At 38.3% G+C, this 16738-nt stretch overlaps 4 protein-coding genes across 5 annotated transcripts; 1 reads left to right on the forward strand and 3 right to left on the reverse strand.

Annotated features, from left to right (window-relative positions):
• Positions 1 to 185: 185 nt before the first annotated feature.
• On the reverse strand, positions 186 to 4132 carry LOC135087630 (vitellogenic carboxypeptidase-like). 2 transcript variants are annotated; one of them, XM_063982367.1, is made up of 8 exons: positions 3681 to 4132; positions 3120 to 3424; positions 2765 to 2883; positions 2352 to 2522; positions 1887 to 2054; positions 1460 to 1719; positions 851 to 985; positions 186 to 326 (listed from the first exon to the last, which is right to left on the reverse strand). In XM_063982367.1, exons 1-8 carry the CDS (start codon positions 3731 to 3733, stop codon positions 200 to 202), a joined length of 1338 nt encoding a protein of 445 aa, XP_063838437.1. In that variant the 5' UTR covers positions 3734 to 4132; the 3' UTR covers positions 186 to 199. The 2 variants fall into 2 exon arrangements, with proteins under 2 accessions (XP_063838437.1, XP_063838436.1); XM_063982366.1 differs by lacking the exon at positions 3681 to 4132 and having other exon boundaries at positions 3120 to 3655.
• A 748-nt stretch (positions 4133 to 4880) lies between these two features.
• On the reverse strand, positions 4881 to 7258 carry LOC135088133 (venom serine carboxypeptidase-like). The gene is made up of 4 exons (XM_063983014.1): positions 6805 to 7258; positions 6078 to 6337; positions 5430 to 5564; positions 4881 to 5004 (listed from the first exon to the last, which is right to left on the reverse strand). The coding sequence occupies exons 1-4, from the start codon at positions 7000 to 7002 to the stop codon at positions 4881 to 4883; spliced, it is 717 nt and encodes a 238-aa protein (XP_063839084.1). The 5' UTR covers positions 7003 to 7258.
• Positions 7259 to 8509, reverse strand: LOC135087631 (vitellogenic carboxypeptidase-like). Its single transcript, XM_063982368.1, has 4 exons — positions 8451 to 8509; positions 8068 to 8375; positions 7863 to 7981; positions 7259 to 7658 (listed from the first exon to the last, which is right to left on the reverse strand). Exons 1-4 carry the CDS (start codon positions 8486 to 8488, stop codon positions 7398 to 7400), a joined length of 726 nt encoding a protein of 241 aa, XP_063838438.1. The 5' UTR covers positions 8489 to 8509; the 3' UTR covers positions 7259 to 7397.
• A 1443-nt stretch (positions 8510 to 9952) lies between these two features.
• Positions 9953 to 16677, forward strand: LOC135087632 (venom serine carboxypeptidase-like). The gene is made up of 9 exons (XM_063982370.1): positions 9953 to 10119; positions 11017 to 11269; positions 11587 to 11761; positions 13370 to 13482; positions 13760 to 13927; positions 14343 to 14510; positions 14822 to 15081; positions 15406 to 15534; positions 15921 to 16677. The coding sequence occupies exons 1-9, from the start codon at positions 10091 to 10093 to the stop codon at positions 16114 to 16116; spliced, it is 1491 nt and encodes a 496-aa protein (XP_063838440.1). The 5' UTR covers positions 9953 to 10090; the 3' UTR covers positions 16117 to 16677.
• Positions 16678 to 16738: the final 61 nt, after the last annotated feature.

Below are 16738 nucleotides of genomic sequence, written 5' to 3' on the forward strand. Positions count from 1 at the left end.
TAGTTATTGTTATTCTAATCTTGTTCACAAGTAAGATAATATTGTTATTGACTGAAAATTAACTAGGAAGATAGTAAATTTTACCATTATAGAGTTAATAAGCGTAGGTACCTACTCATTTTTATGACGACCGACTAAATGTTACTAGACCCTAGACGACTTCTGTAATTAATAAAATAAAAAAATCGAAGGCATTTCTTTAATTTTTGAACTGATTAATGAATGATCTTATCATATGTCTGGCCACGTAAGGCTGGTCGTTGGGGACCATATGGCCGGCCAGTCGGATCAGCACCTCAACGAAGTTACCGCCTGATTTCTTATAACTGAAAGAAAATAAATGTTAGTTAATTAACGAGTCAAAAACAATAGTCCGGCCTCCTAGAAGAAATTACATTCGTAACAAACTCTATTTCCATAATACAGAGCGAAACTACGTTCAAAAACGGCACAGCTATAGCGGAAATACAACTGTCATGTACCCAATGTTCTATCCCATGTTATTTTATATATGGGGTAGATGTGTTGTCAATTTAACTTTCCACTATCAAGGTAACAAAATAAATGATTATTGTCCGACTGTCCGTGGTAAGTATATCTTTTCTGAAAGGTTATTAAACTTTTGTTTTGTCACCTATCATCCACTTTGCTCTAGAGGGAACTGCCCTAACTTTGAACTCCTCCTTCGTTCTTCTGATTAATGTCGCTGCAGATCCAATGTCAGTACTTTCCCCCGAGATAAAGTTATCTTTCACTGCTTGGGTTTTATTGGCAGTCAAGCTGTAGATCCAGGCTACACAGGAGTTGTAGTGGTGAGAATAGTCACGTATCAAAATAAAGCGACACTTACGCAGCAATGGGGCCGTCCTTCGATAGACGGACGCATTCCCGCGGCGCCACCGTGTACTCATCTCTACCCGACCACTCTAGCACATCGTACAGGTGCTTGGACAAGCCGTAGGGCAAGATGACGTCCAACTGCCCGCTAGAATATACAACATACAGTGTAAGTAATAAGTGAAGCAACCTTAAAACATATGGTCAAATATTGTCAAGTTCCTACGACGCTATTTACGATTTGTTTGAATCAATGATTTCGTATTTTTTTTATTTGGAAAACATACACAGCTTTTAGTTTAACAAACATAACTTAAACAGAATGAGTCTTAAATGAGCCCAGAAGTTTTCACTGATCATTTGAAATTGAAAAGAGAGCAATCCCAAAAAAATATAAAAGGAGGGAGGAGCAGTTCTGATTAGCATACATACCCTAATGACTCTATAGTCATCTAGTATTCTATGATTCTCTGTTCTTTCTTCATAAAGAATAGAGATAGGATGTAGGAAACATTATCTCGCAGATATAGGTACACTACTTCTCAAACTCGCACTTCAAACTAACTACCTACTTAGTCGGGGATTTCCTCGAACGTTGAACAAGCCTTACCCACGGCCTTACCTGTAGGACAACACCCCATAATGCTCCAGCAGCTCTTCGAGGAACGGTCTGGTCGTGTTCATGATATCCGGCAGCATGCTCTGGTACACAGTCTGGTTGTTGAAGGTGTGGACGACGTTGCCCACGTGGATCGCCCTCTGGACCTCTGACCTGTTGAGAAACGCTTCGTACTCCGGCGCCCCTTTACTGGGGTTTCTGTTAAAGTTGAAGATGTTGACGCCACTTTTCTCCTTTATAAATTCTATTGTTTCGTTGAATTTCTGAAGAATAACAATACGTGTTAGTGTTTCTTATTACCAACACACCTTGCTAACCCAAAGCGGTGGTACCATCAGCCACTTATAATCTTACCATAATACTTACGGTTAGCGTTAGTGATGATAATGATGACAATGTAAATATTATATTGCATAGGTGTAATTCTTACGTTAGCAGCATCGATCATTCTTCCCGCGTCTATGAACCTAACAACATCTGTCTCTATTTGCTTCAGTTTGATGAGGTCTACGCCTTCCACGATACCCATAACGCCACACAGCTCAGTGTAATTCATCTGACTCCGTGGATCTATTAATCCGTTGCCTATACTCATACCCTGAAAAGTGGAAGTAAAATCAAAATCACACAAAAATAATAACCTATTATTAATGTCTCTCAAAATCTCGATCGGTTGAATCACATGAATCAGTGCATTTTTCTTTCGGATTTTGATCAGAATTCCAAAGTTGTTTTGCTGATGTTATCTTAGGCACCTCGACATTACTTACCAATGCAGCACAGCAAGATCGTCTCGCGATAAAAGTATTTAGGTATGGGCAAAAACATCTTTAGAATTAAGTACGTGCAATAAATGTCCAATAAAATGGCAAAAAACCAGATTTCTTAGCCTTACCTTGAAATTGATAGTCTCATTAGTACTGTATCTATGTCTGTGGATCTGAATACCGAAGGCAGGGACGTATTTGCCGGCGTACGACTCTCCGGCGATGAAAAGCGGGGCTTTTCTCATCTCTGGGAAGATTTTCAGGAACTGGACCAGAAAATCGTACAACTGCTCGCCAACCTGGACAATTGACAAAAGATCTTACTACATAGGTATCTATAATATTTTATACTACCTAAAGAAGTACAGGAAACTGAAGATAAAATACCAACAGAATAGTTTTGAACACCAAAACTCAGTTATCTCTTGAAGTTAAAAGAATTGGCTTTCGTTCGAGGAGATGCGACACGTGATAATTAAAGCAAAGAATAAGAAGGGAATGTAGGTAAAGGCTTAAGTCATTGCTACGCATAACAACGTACTTGGTCCTCGTTTGTCGTGAGACCTCGCTTGTCTTTTGTGTAGCTGTATCCCGCACCCACTGGATTGTCGACGAACAGCAGCGAGTAATCACTCGCCCACGTTACATTCCGAGGGTGTACTGTGAGAAATGATAGTCAGATTATGCACTGCTTTGGCACTATGGCACTGTTTTCCTATAAAATTTATGCCGAAACTGAGATAGAATTGAAATACAACACATTTTTATGTCAACGTGTTCTTCACTTCACTGTTATGAATTTCCATCAAGTCCGTCTGTGTAAGTAGTTAGTATGTAACCGCAATAAGCTAGTTAAGTATCAAAAATGTAATTGAAAGAATAATGTCAGTACATACGCTCTTCATCCACGATATGAAACGGGCCTATAATGTGAAATAACCCGTACAGAGACGAACACCCTGGCCCGCCTTGCAGCCAGATCATCCAAGGTCTCCTCGCGGCCTCCTTATGAGGGAAGAACCAGAAGAAAATATTCGAATCATACTCCTCGTTGACGGTGAGGAAACCCGAATGGCTGGTTACATTCAGAAACTGGGATGGGTCTACGCGCGATAGAGTTCGGGCCAGTTCTGTGCTGCCATTCTTTATGAACGGGGTAAGTTTCAGGCAACCGCAGTCGTCTGCGCCGGTTGATAGAATGCTGCAATTAGTCACAAACTTTAATTTTATGGTCACAAATAAAAGTAATGAGTCTATTGACCCAATACGCAATGGGGTAAAACCAATTCTTAATTTAATAACTAGCATATACCTACTTATTTATATTTTATTTTAAGCATCATAATAAAAATAAACAAAATACATAAAACATCTGGACAACAATAGCATTTCAAATATGTTTTTCTTATTTTTACAATTATTATTCCCATATTTTACTTATTATTATGAAAATATACCTGAAGCTGAACAAAATTAATGGAAAAATCAAAGGAATCCATGTGGCCACCATTTCCACTGAAGTTTCTTAACTAACAAATACCAATATCGAAGGTAAGAAATTGTAAGCACGTCAATCTTTTCATGCTCATTAATACATTTACGCATGAAGCGTGTAAAGTGCCAAGTAAGTGATTATGATCATTTAAAGTTATTGGCAGCTAAAATAGAAGAAAAGGCCTATTTAGTTATTGAAGTTTTTCCTTCGGTTGACTGATGCTTCAAAAGATGATACAGACAAAAACCCTAGCAATGTAAATGGTAGAGCTACGTAATAATTATAGAAACCGTACAAGATACTCGTAGAAACACTAAGATATCTTATTCCTTTTGTAATAATAGTTTTGTAACTATGTACTAGCTAGGTATGTAGAGTTATCAGTATGGGCAGCTATAGAAGTGCGCACATTACACCGATAGATTTTTTATACAAATTAGAATCGGGCCCAACTATCGGCCAACTAAAAATGAGTGGTCTGCGAATAGGCTTTTATCATTTTTGCTAAAAAAAAGAAGGCTTTGGAGTTCATTAGCAATAAGTATAATAATTGTACTTATTTTACCTTAACTTAAATTGTTTTAAAAATTCGGTGTAAACGTTTCACTATTGACGAAGGAACGCTAAAAGTAATGATTGCGTACAAGTTGAAATAATTTAAGAGCTCTTGCTTTCTTGATAGCCTTATCGATTGTTGAAAGTCGCATTGAAGTGCAGCGAACATAATAAATAAACACAGTAAATGTTATTATTGTAATCGCTGCGCTTTAAATATTATTACTATTAACAATATTAAAATAAACTGAGACTCATTTTGACTAAGTTATTCGAGTTACACTGAAAAAAACAGAATTGAAAAAATATAACAAAAATAACCAGCGAAGAAATGTAGAGTATCCTAACGCCGTATTCACAAACATTACTATGAGGTCTCACAGTGCGCGTGGACGCACAGGGTGACACACGAACCAATCACTGAGTTCTATTCAACGCTGTGCGTTCGATTTGCTGCTTCACTTAAGCAAGCATCGTTTGTGAATACGGGCGTAAGCTAACCTCTGCCTCTTTATGACCCTTGTTTTGCATGAAACTTATACTTAAAACTATTTTATTTTAATTCTAGTTAAGATCATATTTAAATATTGTTAATAGCAATGATAATTCATTTAAACTCTTCTATGAACGCCTTCAGCACAAATCGGAAGAGCTCAGGTTGCTCACTCGGCACCATGTGGCCCGCGTGTCGGATCACCACGTCTACGAAGTTGCCGCCGCTTTGCCGGTAGCTGAAACAAAGTATACATGTATAATTTCTAGCATAATAAACTTATGTTACATGCACATAAAACACAGTACATGAATTTAATGCCTTTTGGCATTCTCCTCCAGTTAAGTTAACCTTAGGGGAAACCTGATACTTTTTTTTATAATCGACGATAAGTTTTGAATAGGTTTGACCGTATACGGGTGAACCGATATGGAAGCGATTTTATATTTATTTAAAAGAAGGTTTACCAGCTGTTGTTCTTACACGTTTTATCAAAATCGGTTCATTAATTCAAGGCCATCGGCAATTAGCTTTTTAAATATGAGTGAACCGATTTGAATGCCGTTTTATCATAAAAAATATGTTGGAATAAAACCGACGTTGATTGCCAATCTGACTACACTTACAGTAGGTAAGTACTATGTAAAAGAAGGGCTATCTTACGCAACAACTGCTCCATTGCTGGACTTGCGCAGGCGCATCCGCGGCGCGTCCTCATACTGCTTGCGCCGCGACCAGCGCAGCTGTGAGTACACTCGCTTGGACAGAGCGTACGGCAGGATGACGTCCAGTTGACCACTAGTGGGAAAAGGTATACATTACTAATGTGAAGATAATATCACACTGGTAACATCCTTAGTTGACGCAGTTCTACGGCGCCAATCTGAATCACCTGAAGTCATTATTTTATTAAAGTTATTGACACATCCTCTCATTATTTTATTAACTTTTACTTTACAGCTGCATTATGCTCATTAAAATATCGAAGATGACCATATAAACAATTAAAGTTACTTTCATTCTTCTCAGTCGGTATGTACACTCTTGCCAGAGTGGTCGTGGTCATCATTGTGAATCACGATGAGTGATGTTCCTCGCAATACGTCGCCATTCCTCGCGGACTGCAGCTTTCCGTACAGTTTCGTTAACCGAGCATTGCAGCGTTAGTTTCATATTAGGTACTTAAATCTTACAACTTTTTTGTGAAAAAGTGTAGAGCTAATCAGCCAATCGATCTAAATAGAATAAAATAAATCGATTGCATCTACGCTTAAATCCAGTTAAATGACTGTCGTTAGTGTTAAACCTTACCTATAACACAACACCCCGTAATGTTCCAAGAGCTCCTCCACAAACGGCCTGGTGGTGTTCATGAAGTCGGGCAGCATCTTGTTGTACACGTGCTGATTGTTCAGATTGAAGGTAGTTTCACCCACGTGGATCCACCCGCGCACATCCGCGCGGTTCACAAACGCCTCCAATGGGAAGGCAGTGGACATCGGATCCTTATCCAGATTGTAGATGTTGACGCCGCTCTTGGCTTTTATAAATTCTATTGACTCGTTGAATTTCTGAATGAGATAAAATACAAGAAAATAACGATTTGGAGATAGGGCGCATTTTATTGAAGCTGACCTGCACATTGGCACTACATGGGCTGGAGACGCCTCTGCACACTGCAGTGTGCATTCGCAGCTTCGCATCTTGAAAAACACGCCTAAATTATAAATTTGAGAGTTATTGCAATGTTAAGTGCAATGCTACGAGTAAAATGCAAAGTTAGTGGTGTAGTTGTACGTGTAAAATTAGGAACTTTAGTTTCATATAAGCAGTATGACACAAAAATGTTCTTTGATTGTTGTCAAAGTAAATGTGTGGGCCTAGGCCTTCCGCTATGTATACCGACGATCTGGTGAAGGTCGCGGGAGGTGCCTAGAGGCGAGCGGCCCAGGACCGGTTTTTGTGGAAATCCTTGGTGGAGGCATTTGTCCAGCAGTGGACGTCGTTCGGCTGAAACGAATGAACGAAATGTTCTTACATTAGCAGCGTCGATCATCCTGCCTCTGTCCAAATACGCAATACATTCTCTCTCTATTTTCAGCAGCCTGTGACAATCGTCGATTCCCAATAGACCAAGAAGGCTGCAGAGCTCGCTGTGAGCGACCTGGTTCCTTGGGTCGATCAGGCCATTGCCTATCGATATGCCCTGGAATGTTATCATCATATAAATGAGCATTCAAATAAAGAAGGGTATTATCAGAGGAAATTGCCAGGAGAGCTTTCCTAGCCTAAGAGCAAGGCATTCAAATATCTCAACATGAGTAAAAAAGGTGTATACAAAGTCATTATAGTCTAACGTTGCAGAAGAATGTTAATGCTTTCTTGAGTTAATTAGTTGGTGAGTAACTAACTAGCACCTATTGAAAAGTCATTGTGTAGGCACCCAATTGAATTACATAGTTTGTAACAAAACTTTGTTTGTTATTTACTGTCGATAGGCAACTATTTATTTAAATATGTAATATTAAAAAAAAACTTAAAACACTAAAAACATCCTAATCTGTGAACTTAAAATATCTAATCTAAGACATAAAACTGTTTTTACACGTGAAGCTACTTCTATAACCTGTGCTACAGGTTATAATAACTATCCATCTGAAGCATTATGGCACTGCTTACTAAGGTCAATACCACGATAAAAGAGTGGTCAATGATCCTGCATACCTTCAAATTGATGCGTCCCCCTTTACTCCTGTATCTGTGGATGTAGAGTCCTAGAGTCGGCACATATTTTCCTGAGTAAGACTGCCCTGCGATGAATAGGGGCGCATCCTGCAGTTCTGAGAACACTTGGAGGAACTGGACCAGGAACTCTAGCAGCTGTTCACCGATCTATTAGTATTGATAAAGTCTTTTAATAATAGTAGGTAGTAATTTAATAAGAGCACTGATAATATACTTGAAAGAAAGATGATTGCTGGATTATCGAGTTACTTTCTTGAGAAAGTCATTGCATATGCATAGAGGAGGCATGTCCAGCATTGGACTAAGTAGGCTGATAATGAAATAATGGCTTAAAGAAAGGTGTGTTCTTACTTCGTCTTGCCCACTCGTATAGCCTCTGTCGTCGCGCGTATAGCTGAAGCCGGCGCCTACAGGATTGTCCACAAATAGCAGAGAATAGTCATTTGCCCACGTTCCTTTTTGTAGATTTACTAAAAGATTTTGATTAATTAAGCATAAATTTAATTATGACCTTAGTTTAAGTATTTCTTATAGCAACTTGCCGCTGCCACTGTACCTTTAGAGTCCTCAATCTTCAAAGGTCCCACACCATGAAAGAGTCCGACGAGCGACGAAAACCCTGGTCCTCCCTGCAGCCAAATTACCCATGGCTTCTCTGCCGACCTCTCGTGGGGGAAGTACCAGAAGAAAATATTGGAATCGTATTCCTTTTTCACCGTCATGAACCCTGAATGACTCTTGATGCCCAAAAAGTTCTTGGAGTCAACTGTGGATAACTTCCTTGCCATAGAATAACTGCCATTTTGTATGTAAGGTGTCAAGATTGTGCCTCCAAAAGTTTCACAATATGTCAGATGAAGGATGCTGGAAGAAAAGTGATCAATTGCAGAAGATTAAGTAGCTAATTTACGTTCAAATATTATACTTTCAGACGCTTACTTAAATATTAAAATGTTATAATAAGATAAATGTGCCATATTCAAGAGATTTTAATAAAATGAATGTGTAATGTTTATTAATACTTGTTTTATTGAACGAGTTAATGTTTTCATCCCATCGTAAATGGACGATGAAACGTAGCAGTAATGTTTTAATATTGTGCATGGATAAGGTTTACAATTTGTTCTTACTTTATAATAATAAGCAAAGCCTACAACCTACTTTGTTGTTTACTTATAGTCTTATTTATTAGCTTTTTCTTTGTTCGCTCCAAGTTTAATGTCTTTTACATATTCTAGGTAGGCAACAATCAAACGAAATTCAAATATCGATAACAGCATAAGTATTTCGATATTAATCGTAAAGCTAATTACCTAATATTCGCACGTAAAAACCATCCATAATTTTCTAAATCAAAAGTTGTTATTTTGTTTTACGAGCCCTTAAAACAAAAGAATGACCTAATCAATTACATAATTGGACGTTGTTCGGAGTCTTAAACAGTTGGGAAACCGGAAAACGGCCGGGGTTGGCCCATCCAAAATTTATGACCGTGGGAAAATAAGGTTCGCATCGACAAACCGATCTGCCTTCTCACGCAGTCTGCAATCGGCTACCTTTGATCAATGAAGGAAGAACAGTGACGCAAGCTATGTACGCTCTATCGTTACGTACTATAATGGAATACACAGTCAATTCGCTCAAATAGGACGGTTTTGCGTAGGGTCCAAGATTGGAGCCGGGTTATAGATATGAGCCATCATCAGCCGCGCTCTGATTAGTGATCTGGCACACGTAGATTCGATGTTTACTATGAACATCCTAAATATAGAGCAAATCGGTCTGAGATCGTGCAAGAATCTATCGCGGCCCGCGGGCCGTGGGAGCAGGATTATGCTAAACAGGTCATTGGTACGCAGTACCTGTTTACCGATACCGGCTATGTACAGGCTGCTCCTTAGGCCGATGTTTTGGGAAACAACCTTATTTATTTTGTTTTATTATTATGTAAGAAAGTTGAATGTTTTTATGTAATAGTTAGTTAGGTCGTAGGACATCAAGTACCAAGTGATAAGAGATAAAGCCTTTGTTTAAATTCTTATCAACGTTAAACCACCTGTCACCACTTAATTAATATTAGTAATGAAGAGTACTTTTATGCGATAAAGGCCAATTATAATGCATCATATTATGATTATCAAATATTTAACCAAATAATGGTATTGATAAAAAAACCCATGAATAAATTTCCCTCATTTAGTACAATCTGTAAAATAATGAATTGGGCGTAAGCTTTAAATAGGCAATCAGGATCACAACTCTGTTTATTTAGGTATCCGAAATCCGTAGTATTGACATTGCTCTCTATAAATAAAAATAGTGTTTCTATAAAGTCATAACAAAACGTTCTATTTACCTACAACTTCAACTGCAAACAATTTATTTCGCTATCCGCGATTTTTTTTTAATCACCCTGTACATAAGATCGAGATAAATCCAAGTTCAAGGCGCAAGTGCAGAACAAGCCGAGCGAGTATACAAGGGTCCTGAGACCACCACCCCGGTTCCATTCCGCGCTGACCCATCTCCGAAGCAGGACGAAGCGTGGATAGACCTACCTAGAGCTCAAGAGAAGCAGGATGCTGTTGGCGTTTCTGTCGGTGCTGATGTGAGTCTATTCGAATTTTAAAGTGACATCGAAAAAAAAACAAGTGACGACGCAGTGGCCAGTACCTTTTTAGGTCCTAATATAATCTATTCGAATTACATGGTAGAGTCGTAACGGCCAGTAGTTACTTAACTAAACCTTTGAAAAAATTGGTCAGTGTGAAATTAGACTGAGAAGAGCTTTCCTTTTGAATACTGGCTGATTGTTCACACGAATAGTCGTGGGAATATTGTTTTGAAATAATCAAAGGATCTTAAATTTTAGAAAACTTTGGAATAAATCGTAAAATTAGTTTTATTTTTATAAGTTTGTGAAAGATTAACAAGAAAGAAAAAGTAAAAGTTTATTTACATAACAATTTAGTCGTCATTATCTTACCGATCAGTGCTAAACAAACTCATTATGTCATTGGCACTTGCGAATTACGATGTTGTTATTATGTAGAAAACGTACACGAGAAAGTGAAGTCGCTTACGACGCGTTTGTAGAGAGAAAGATGATTTTTTTCAAATGCATTTGTATCTCACATCAAGTTTCTGCATTATTTCTTGTTTTTTATTCGGATTTTATGATGGATCGCGGTGTTCTTTAAATCATAATTGTTACACATAAAAATGAATTTTGAAAGAATTTAGGTAATCAAAAAACAGAATTTGTACGAGATCGATAATTTTTTAAGTTAATCGCTTACGTTTAAAATCAAACGGTTGCTTTAAAAAACTAGTTTTATGAAATAGTAAAATAAATTCACAAATAACTAGCTAATAATATATCACCATACTTACTAGTGTGAGAGCGATCTATCTGAAGGATTCAATGAAACAACGCTGAGTAGATTTAGTCCGTACTAAGGTAACTCGCACGCAAATTCTCCATAGACTACCTACTTTTCCATAGATGCACTTCACAAGTGCTAGGAGGCGAGAGTCTCCTGCCGGATTTACCCCCCGGGGAAGCTCCAGAGCCGATCCTGACCTTCATGGAGCGCACCTACAAGTCCAGCCGCGCCAAGTCAGGCTTCGATGCTGGAACGCCGCTGCTCCTCACGCCTTACATAGAGCAAAACAAGCTAGAAGAAGCTAGGAAGGCCGCTAAAGTCGACTCTGATTATTTACTGCCAGATATGGACAGCTATGCTGGGTATTTGACTGTGAGTATTGTTATTTATAAGTTTTGGGAATTAATACTAGAAAACTTACTCGCGACCTTAAATTGCATCGACAGATAGATCCTAATTCCTGTCAATAAATTTGCGCGTGCTAAGATAAAAATAAACTAGCGTTTACTTCGCTCGCTTGAATTTCGGTCTATGTCACTCGGGAGTTTTAGCCTTTTTAATGGTGAATGAATATTCAAAATAGGTTTAACAATGCCACAGACTTTTTTCTTACAAACAAAATTTATCCGTTTACAATATTTGCATAGCTTTTTTTTGTAAGTTAATATTGAATCGATTCTCATTCGCAGGTCAACAAAGAATACAATGCCAACCTCTGGTTCTGGTACTTCCCAGTGCAGGACAAGCCTTTGGAAGACACCCCGTGGATCATATGGCTCCAGGGTGGACCGGGGGCTTCTTCTTTATACGGGCTGTTCACCGAAATAGGGCCGTTCTTCGTGAACGACGACCATAACTTGGAAGGTAATGTATTTTGTGAAGATGCTTTTTCTTCTCCACTAGACAATTTATTAAGTAGTTACTTATCAATCAAGAAGACACACAGAGAGAGAAACAGAAGAGCCTATGTACAACATAACCTCATCAAGGCCTAAAATCGCCCGCCCGCCCGCCGATTAAGTTGGTATCCTTCCGTTTGGCCAAATTACTTTTCGCCAAATGGCAATGCCAGATTTTGTATGGAAAGTGGCGTCTTTTTTTTTTCGCGCGGCCATCGATCAAACTTTGTTTTTTGATTACAAAATAGTGTAATAAACCAAACTTACTATGGCATGTATACCTCTAAACTCAGTCTGAACTGAGTTACGAGCATTAGAAGTTTGATGATTTTCATACTAGATTTGCTTTTTGTGCGCAAGTTTTGTAAGAAATTGCAACAAAATATTGCGCTATTTTTTTATTGCGCTGATTCTGCTCCATACTGATGTCTGGAGCCTTTAATGGATGGTATTGTTTATTTACACATACAATCTCACTAGTTTGTTGCAATTTCTTACAAAACTTTGCGCGCAAAAAGCAAATCTAGTATGAAAATCATCAAACTTCTAATGCTCGTAACTCAGTTCAGACTGAGTTTAGAGGTATACATGTCATAGTAAGTTTGATTTATTACACTATTTTGTAATCAAAAAACAAAGTTTGGTCGATGGCCGCGCGAAAAAAAAAAGACGCCAATTTCCGGCATTGTCTTTTCACTTCGCAAACAACTTATCGCCAAAGTTTCATTTCCCAAATGAACTTTTAGCAACTGTACTTTTCGCAACTAATTCATTTGGTCAAATTATCATTTGGCAAAATTTTACTTGGCAAATGTTTATATAGCAAATGTTTTATTTCGCCAAATATTATATCCCAAATAATTTGTTTGGTCAAATTGACACCTCACATACTTACCCACCCACAAATCAAAGCATAAGGCACATGATCATGGTTTTCACAAGAATTTTATGTAAAACAAAGAGATTGCAGAAAGTAGTATGGTTGCAAAAAGTAGGTATTGCAGAAAATAGTGGGTTAGGTTAGGTTAGAACAGTGACCCTTAATGCGCGAAGGCGAGCGAAGCGTGCCGCGGCAGCGGCCGCCGAGCGCTAGAATCACCTCTATTGTTAATGAATCATTTGGAAATTTCGATAAAAAGAATGAAATAAGAAAATTAATTTAGAACAAATTTTATATTAATTACCCACTAAACAAAATAATACCCACAAGCTAATTTGTATTCCATTATATGCACCAATCAAATTATTTTGTAAATAGTTTATCGTGAAATATTTTTGCCAAATGAAGCATTTGGCAAAACATACTTTGCCAAACAATAATTTGCTAAACAATGATATGCCAAAAACGACATTTGCGAATTAAAAGTTTGCAATAAGTTGTTTTGCCAAATGAGAATTTGCCAAATGAAAATTTGCGAAACGTTGTTTGCGATGTGATAATTTGGGAAACGTTTTTTGGCCAAACATTAGTAATCCGATTAAGTTACGTATACTTGGAATGAACGCGTGCACTGTACTAATTTTCGATACAGGACCGTTTTAGCGGAGGCCCTAAGGGTTTTTTTTGTTACAGAACTCAAATACTCATGGGGTAAAAACCATTCTCTCCTATTCATTGACAACCCTGTCGGCACGGGCTTCAGTTTCACGGACGACGATCGTGGGTACGCGACAAATCAGACTACAGTGAGTGTGTTTTTCTTTTATTTTTAATTTTCCAACATAATAAAGGCACTTCTTGGCCAGCACTCTTTCATTAATTATTTTTATAACCCTAAAGAGCTTTTTCCTCCAAACCCTTACCAGAAAGTCCTACCCTTAGCATAAACCTGAAAAAAACTTAATCTACTTACTTAGTCTTATTCAAACCAATCAATTGAGGAAAATGATTTTCGAACTCTACATTATTTATCCCTTTTCAAGTGTTTTCTCACGACTTTTGCTTATTTGTTTCTTTTTTCAGATTGGAGAGAACTTATACTCAGCCTTACAGCAGTTCTTGACGCTATTCCCGGAACTCAGGAAGGCCCCGCTCACGATAGCCGGGGAGTCGTATGCTGGGAAGCACATCCCATCGCTGGGCGTTCAGATCCACTGGCACAGGGAAGAGAATGAGCCCATCAACCTTTATGTGAGTTATATTACATAGAGTTCAAGCTCTATTGTTTAACTAATGTGTCTCATTTGTGGAAAGTTTATGGGTAAGTCACAACACAGACAGGTCCCGACATCCAGGAAATTATCTGTACCTATGCTATCATTACTTACTTGATACTTAAAGTTGCTATTTACGATAAAATTTTTGATTAGGTACGTATACAGTTAGGGTAAGTAGGTACACACTTACGTAAATAAATTGTTAATCACAATGTATAATGTTAAAGTGTTCTTAATTCTGATATCTCACTCTGATTGTGAGAAGGTAATTTAATATTTTACTTCTTTTATTATACGTGCGAGAAAATTGGTCTGGAATAATTTTTCAATTTCTATTAACGTATTTTTGTAAATCCAGAGTCTCTAGCCCTACCTATTCTGACCCCCAGGGCATGGCGATCGGCAACGGCTTCATCGACCCACAAACGCTGCAGAGGTACAGCCACTTCGTACGCGAGGCAGGTCTAGTAGACGACCGGGTCGCCGACTTCATGGCGCAGTTCGAGTCGGCCGTCGTGCAGTTCATCAGCGATGGAGAGATGCTCAAGGCGTATGCTGTAAGTCCCGTGATGTGTATACTATACTACAGGCTGCAGGCGCTGCAGAGAGAGGTACCTACGTTTAACGACCGCGTGGCCATAGTGCAGTTTAAGTCGTCGTGTGAATCAGCGATGGGGAGATGCTCAAAGATAACATGCTATACGAGTATATGCGTATACTACAGACATGAATTACTTATTCAGATATTGATTTAAACAGTTCTTTAGACAGATAATTCTTGGCACTACTAATTAAACACAAAAATATCGAGCTGTAATTTTTCCGAAGCTCTATCAAAATCCACACCCTGTTTTCTTTCTTGTTTCAGTACTACAACTACCTCCTGCAGCTGTTCTCGACGGAGTCGCACCTACACAACTTGTACAACTTCCTTCAAGACGACATCAGCCTGGACGGCGCTTACACAGAGTATCTTCAAAGATCGGAGGTGCGACGAGCACTGCACGTGGGAAATACCAACTTTACGTCGATAGGCGTGGTGTATAGAAAGCTGGTGCCAGACTTCATGGGCAGCGCGAAGATGTGGCTGGAAGAACTGCTAGACAACTACAGGGTTATGCTGTACAAGTGAGTTTATTGCTTGGAAAATATTATTCTGAAGTAGTCGTAATATCTTACTAATTTTAGGAAGATTGCTTTGGTAAAAATCAATGAAATAAAAGAAACAAATAGTATTTTGACAGAAAAGTACACTACAACTCTACTGTCGCACAACTCTGATGATTGTGATTGCGCCACAAGATAGAATCATGTGATAATGAGACAGCCTGAAAATTCTCATGATTCAGCATTAGGTTCCTAGCGTCTATGTACCATAACAGTATTTTTATCGGCTTAAGGGATAATTTTAATTTATTTACTTAATTAATTAATCATTTAATTTAATTCCAGCGGACATTTAGACATAATCGTGGCCTACCACCCCTCAGTGAACACGTACAAATCTCTAGCGTTCTCAGGATCGGCGCAGTTCGGCAAGGCGGCACGGAAGCCATGGTACCATAATGAAAGGCTAGCTGGGTAAGCGTTTTCTTTAGTCCTTGTTTGTTTTCCATTTACCTATTTTTTTAAATAATAAATATAGATCAGTGGTTCTTAACCGGTGGTCCGCGGACCACTGGTGGTCCCTGGAGGCATTCCAAGTGGTCCACGAAGTGCACTTGCACACCTTGGTCAAAACCAATTTTAAATGATTTTTGCAGTCAAACTGGTTTTGACCGATTGAGGTGGTCCCTGGCAAGGCAGAAAATTGGGAAAATGGTCCCTCATGACTTAAAGGTTAAGAACCACTGGTATAGATAAAGCATCCTTGGGAATTAAACCATAGCTACTAACCATGCCAGTTCCATTCAATGTCTGATGGAGCACATTTACTTTTTTTAAAACTGTTTCATTAATCTCCACAGTTACTACAAGACAGCTGGTAACCTCACAGAAGTTATGATTCGCGGAGCAGGGCACATGGTGCCTGCAGACCAGCCGGCCGCAGCCCTAGGCCTGATCTCGGCCTTCGTCCAAGGGAAGACCCTCGACGAAGACACCGGCCCACTCGCTGAAGTGGAAAAAAAAGCGCTTCGGCAACGACAGCTGCCTCTGCGATAGTCTTAAGTCTTATTTTTACAGCCTTGTCGATAAACAGGCTTTAAATTATTCTTATTAGGTACACCTGGTAGGAAGTTGTTTTCGGAAGAATTTACTTAAGTAGACTAGAGTCCGAAAAATCGAGAAAGTTCCGTCAAATCCCGACCATCTGGCAACCTTATTTGAGAATACGACATATCATTTTTGATCCTTTTAAGTTAAGTACTTGTACAGTTTTGTCTCCGAAACAAGGAAAATTAATGGCATTTACGAAATAGGATGTGCAATTTAATTAACGATTGGATCAAATGTCTTTGGTCAATCAGTTTAATTAGAAATAGGGCAAATAGATAAGAATAAATAGGAATAATTTAAGAGAAGAAATTGATCTTTTAAGTGATTGTGAATTAAGTTCGATGAAAACATTCTCATTTGAGATTATTGACACTTCCGATTATGTGCATTAATTAATTAATTAAGTTAATCGCGCCTAAATGTCATTAAGATATACATAATGTGTTTTTGCTTGATGTGCCACCACAGTCGTTTGTACATTTATAAATTAAACAAAATAAATTAAGATTGTATTTGTTTTATTGACGTTACAGTTTAATTATAATGATAACTTAGTTAGACATTAAAT

This window comes from Ostrinia nubilalis, chromosome 3 (assembly GCF_963855985.1).
Source record: "Ostrinia nubilalis chromosome 3, ilOstNubi1.1, whole genome shotgun sequence".
In the NCBI taxonomy this organism is placed as follows: Eukaryota; Metazoa; Arthropoda; class Insecta; order Lepidoptera; family Crambidae; genus Ostrinia; species Ostrinia nubilalis.

Bases quoted from the DNA above. Each gene is read 5' to 3' on its own strand.
- LOC135088133 (XM_063983014.1), bottom strand. From the start codon at position 7,002: ATGCTCATTTATATGATGATAACATTCCAGGGCATATCGATAGGCAAT. The intron at 6,338-6,804 runs GTAAGAACATTT...TATCTCATTCAG, and splicing joins GGATGATCGACGCTGCTAAT to AAATTCAACGAGTCAATAGA. The intron at 5,565-6,077 runs GTAAGGTTTAAC...TTTTCCCACTAG, and splicing joins TACGGGGTGTTGTGTTATAG to TGGTCAACTGGACGTCATCC.
- LOC135087632 (XM_063982370.1), top strand. From the start codon at position 10,091: ATGCTGTTGGCGTTTCTGTCGGTGCTGAT. The intron at 10,120-11,016 runs GTGAGTCTATTC...ACTTTTCCATAG, and splicing joins GCGTTTCTGTCGGTGCTGAT to ATGCACTTCACAAGTGCTAG. The intron at 11,762-13,369 runs GTAATGTATTTT...TTTTTGTTACAG, and splicing joins CGACGACCATAACTTGGAAG to AACTCAAATACTCATGGGGT.
- LOC135087630 (XM_063982366.1), bottom strand. From the start codon at position 3,531: ATGCTAGTTATTAAATTAAGAATTGGTTTTACCCCATTGCGTATTGGG. The intron at 2,523-2,764 runs GTACGTTGTTAT...TCAATTGTCCAG, and splicing joins TCACGACAAACGAGGACCAA to GTTGGCGAGCAGTTGTACGA. The intron at 327-850 runs GTAAGTGTCGCT...ATTTTCTTTCAG, and splicing joins AAGGACGGCCCCATTGCTGC to TTATAAGAAATCAGGCGGTA.
- LOC135087631 (XM_063982368.1), bottom strand. From the start codon at position 8,488: ATGGCACATTTATCTTATTATAACATTTTAATATTTAA. The intron at 8,376-8,450 runs GTAAGCGTCTGA...CTTTTCTTCCAG, and splicing joins TATAACATTTTAATATTTAA to CATCCTTCATCTGACATATT. The intron at 7,982-8,067 runs GTACAGTGGCAG...AAAATCTTTTAG, and splicing joins GAAGATTGAGGACTCTAAAG to TAAATCTACAAAAAGGAACG.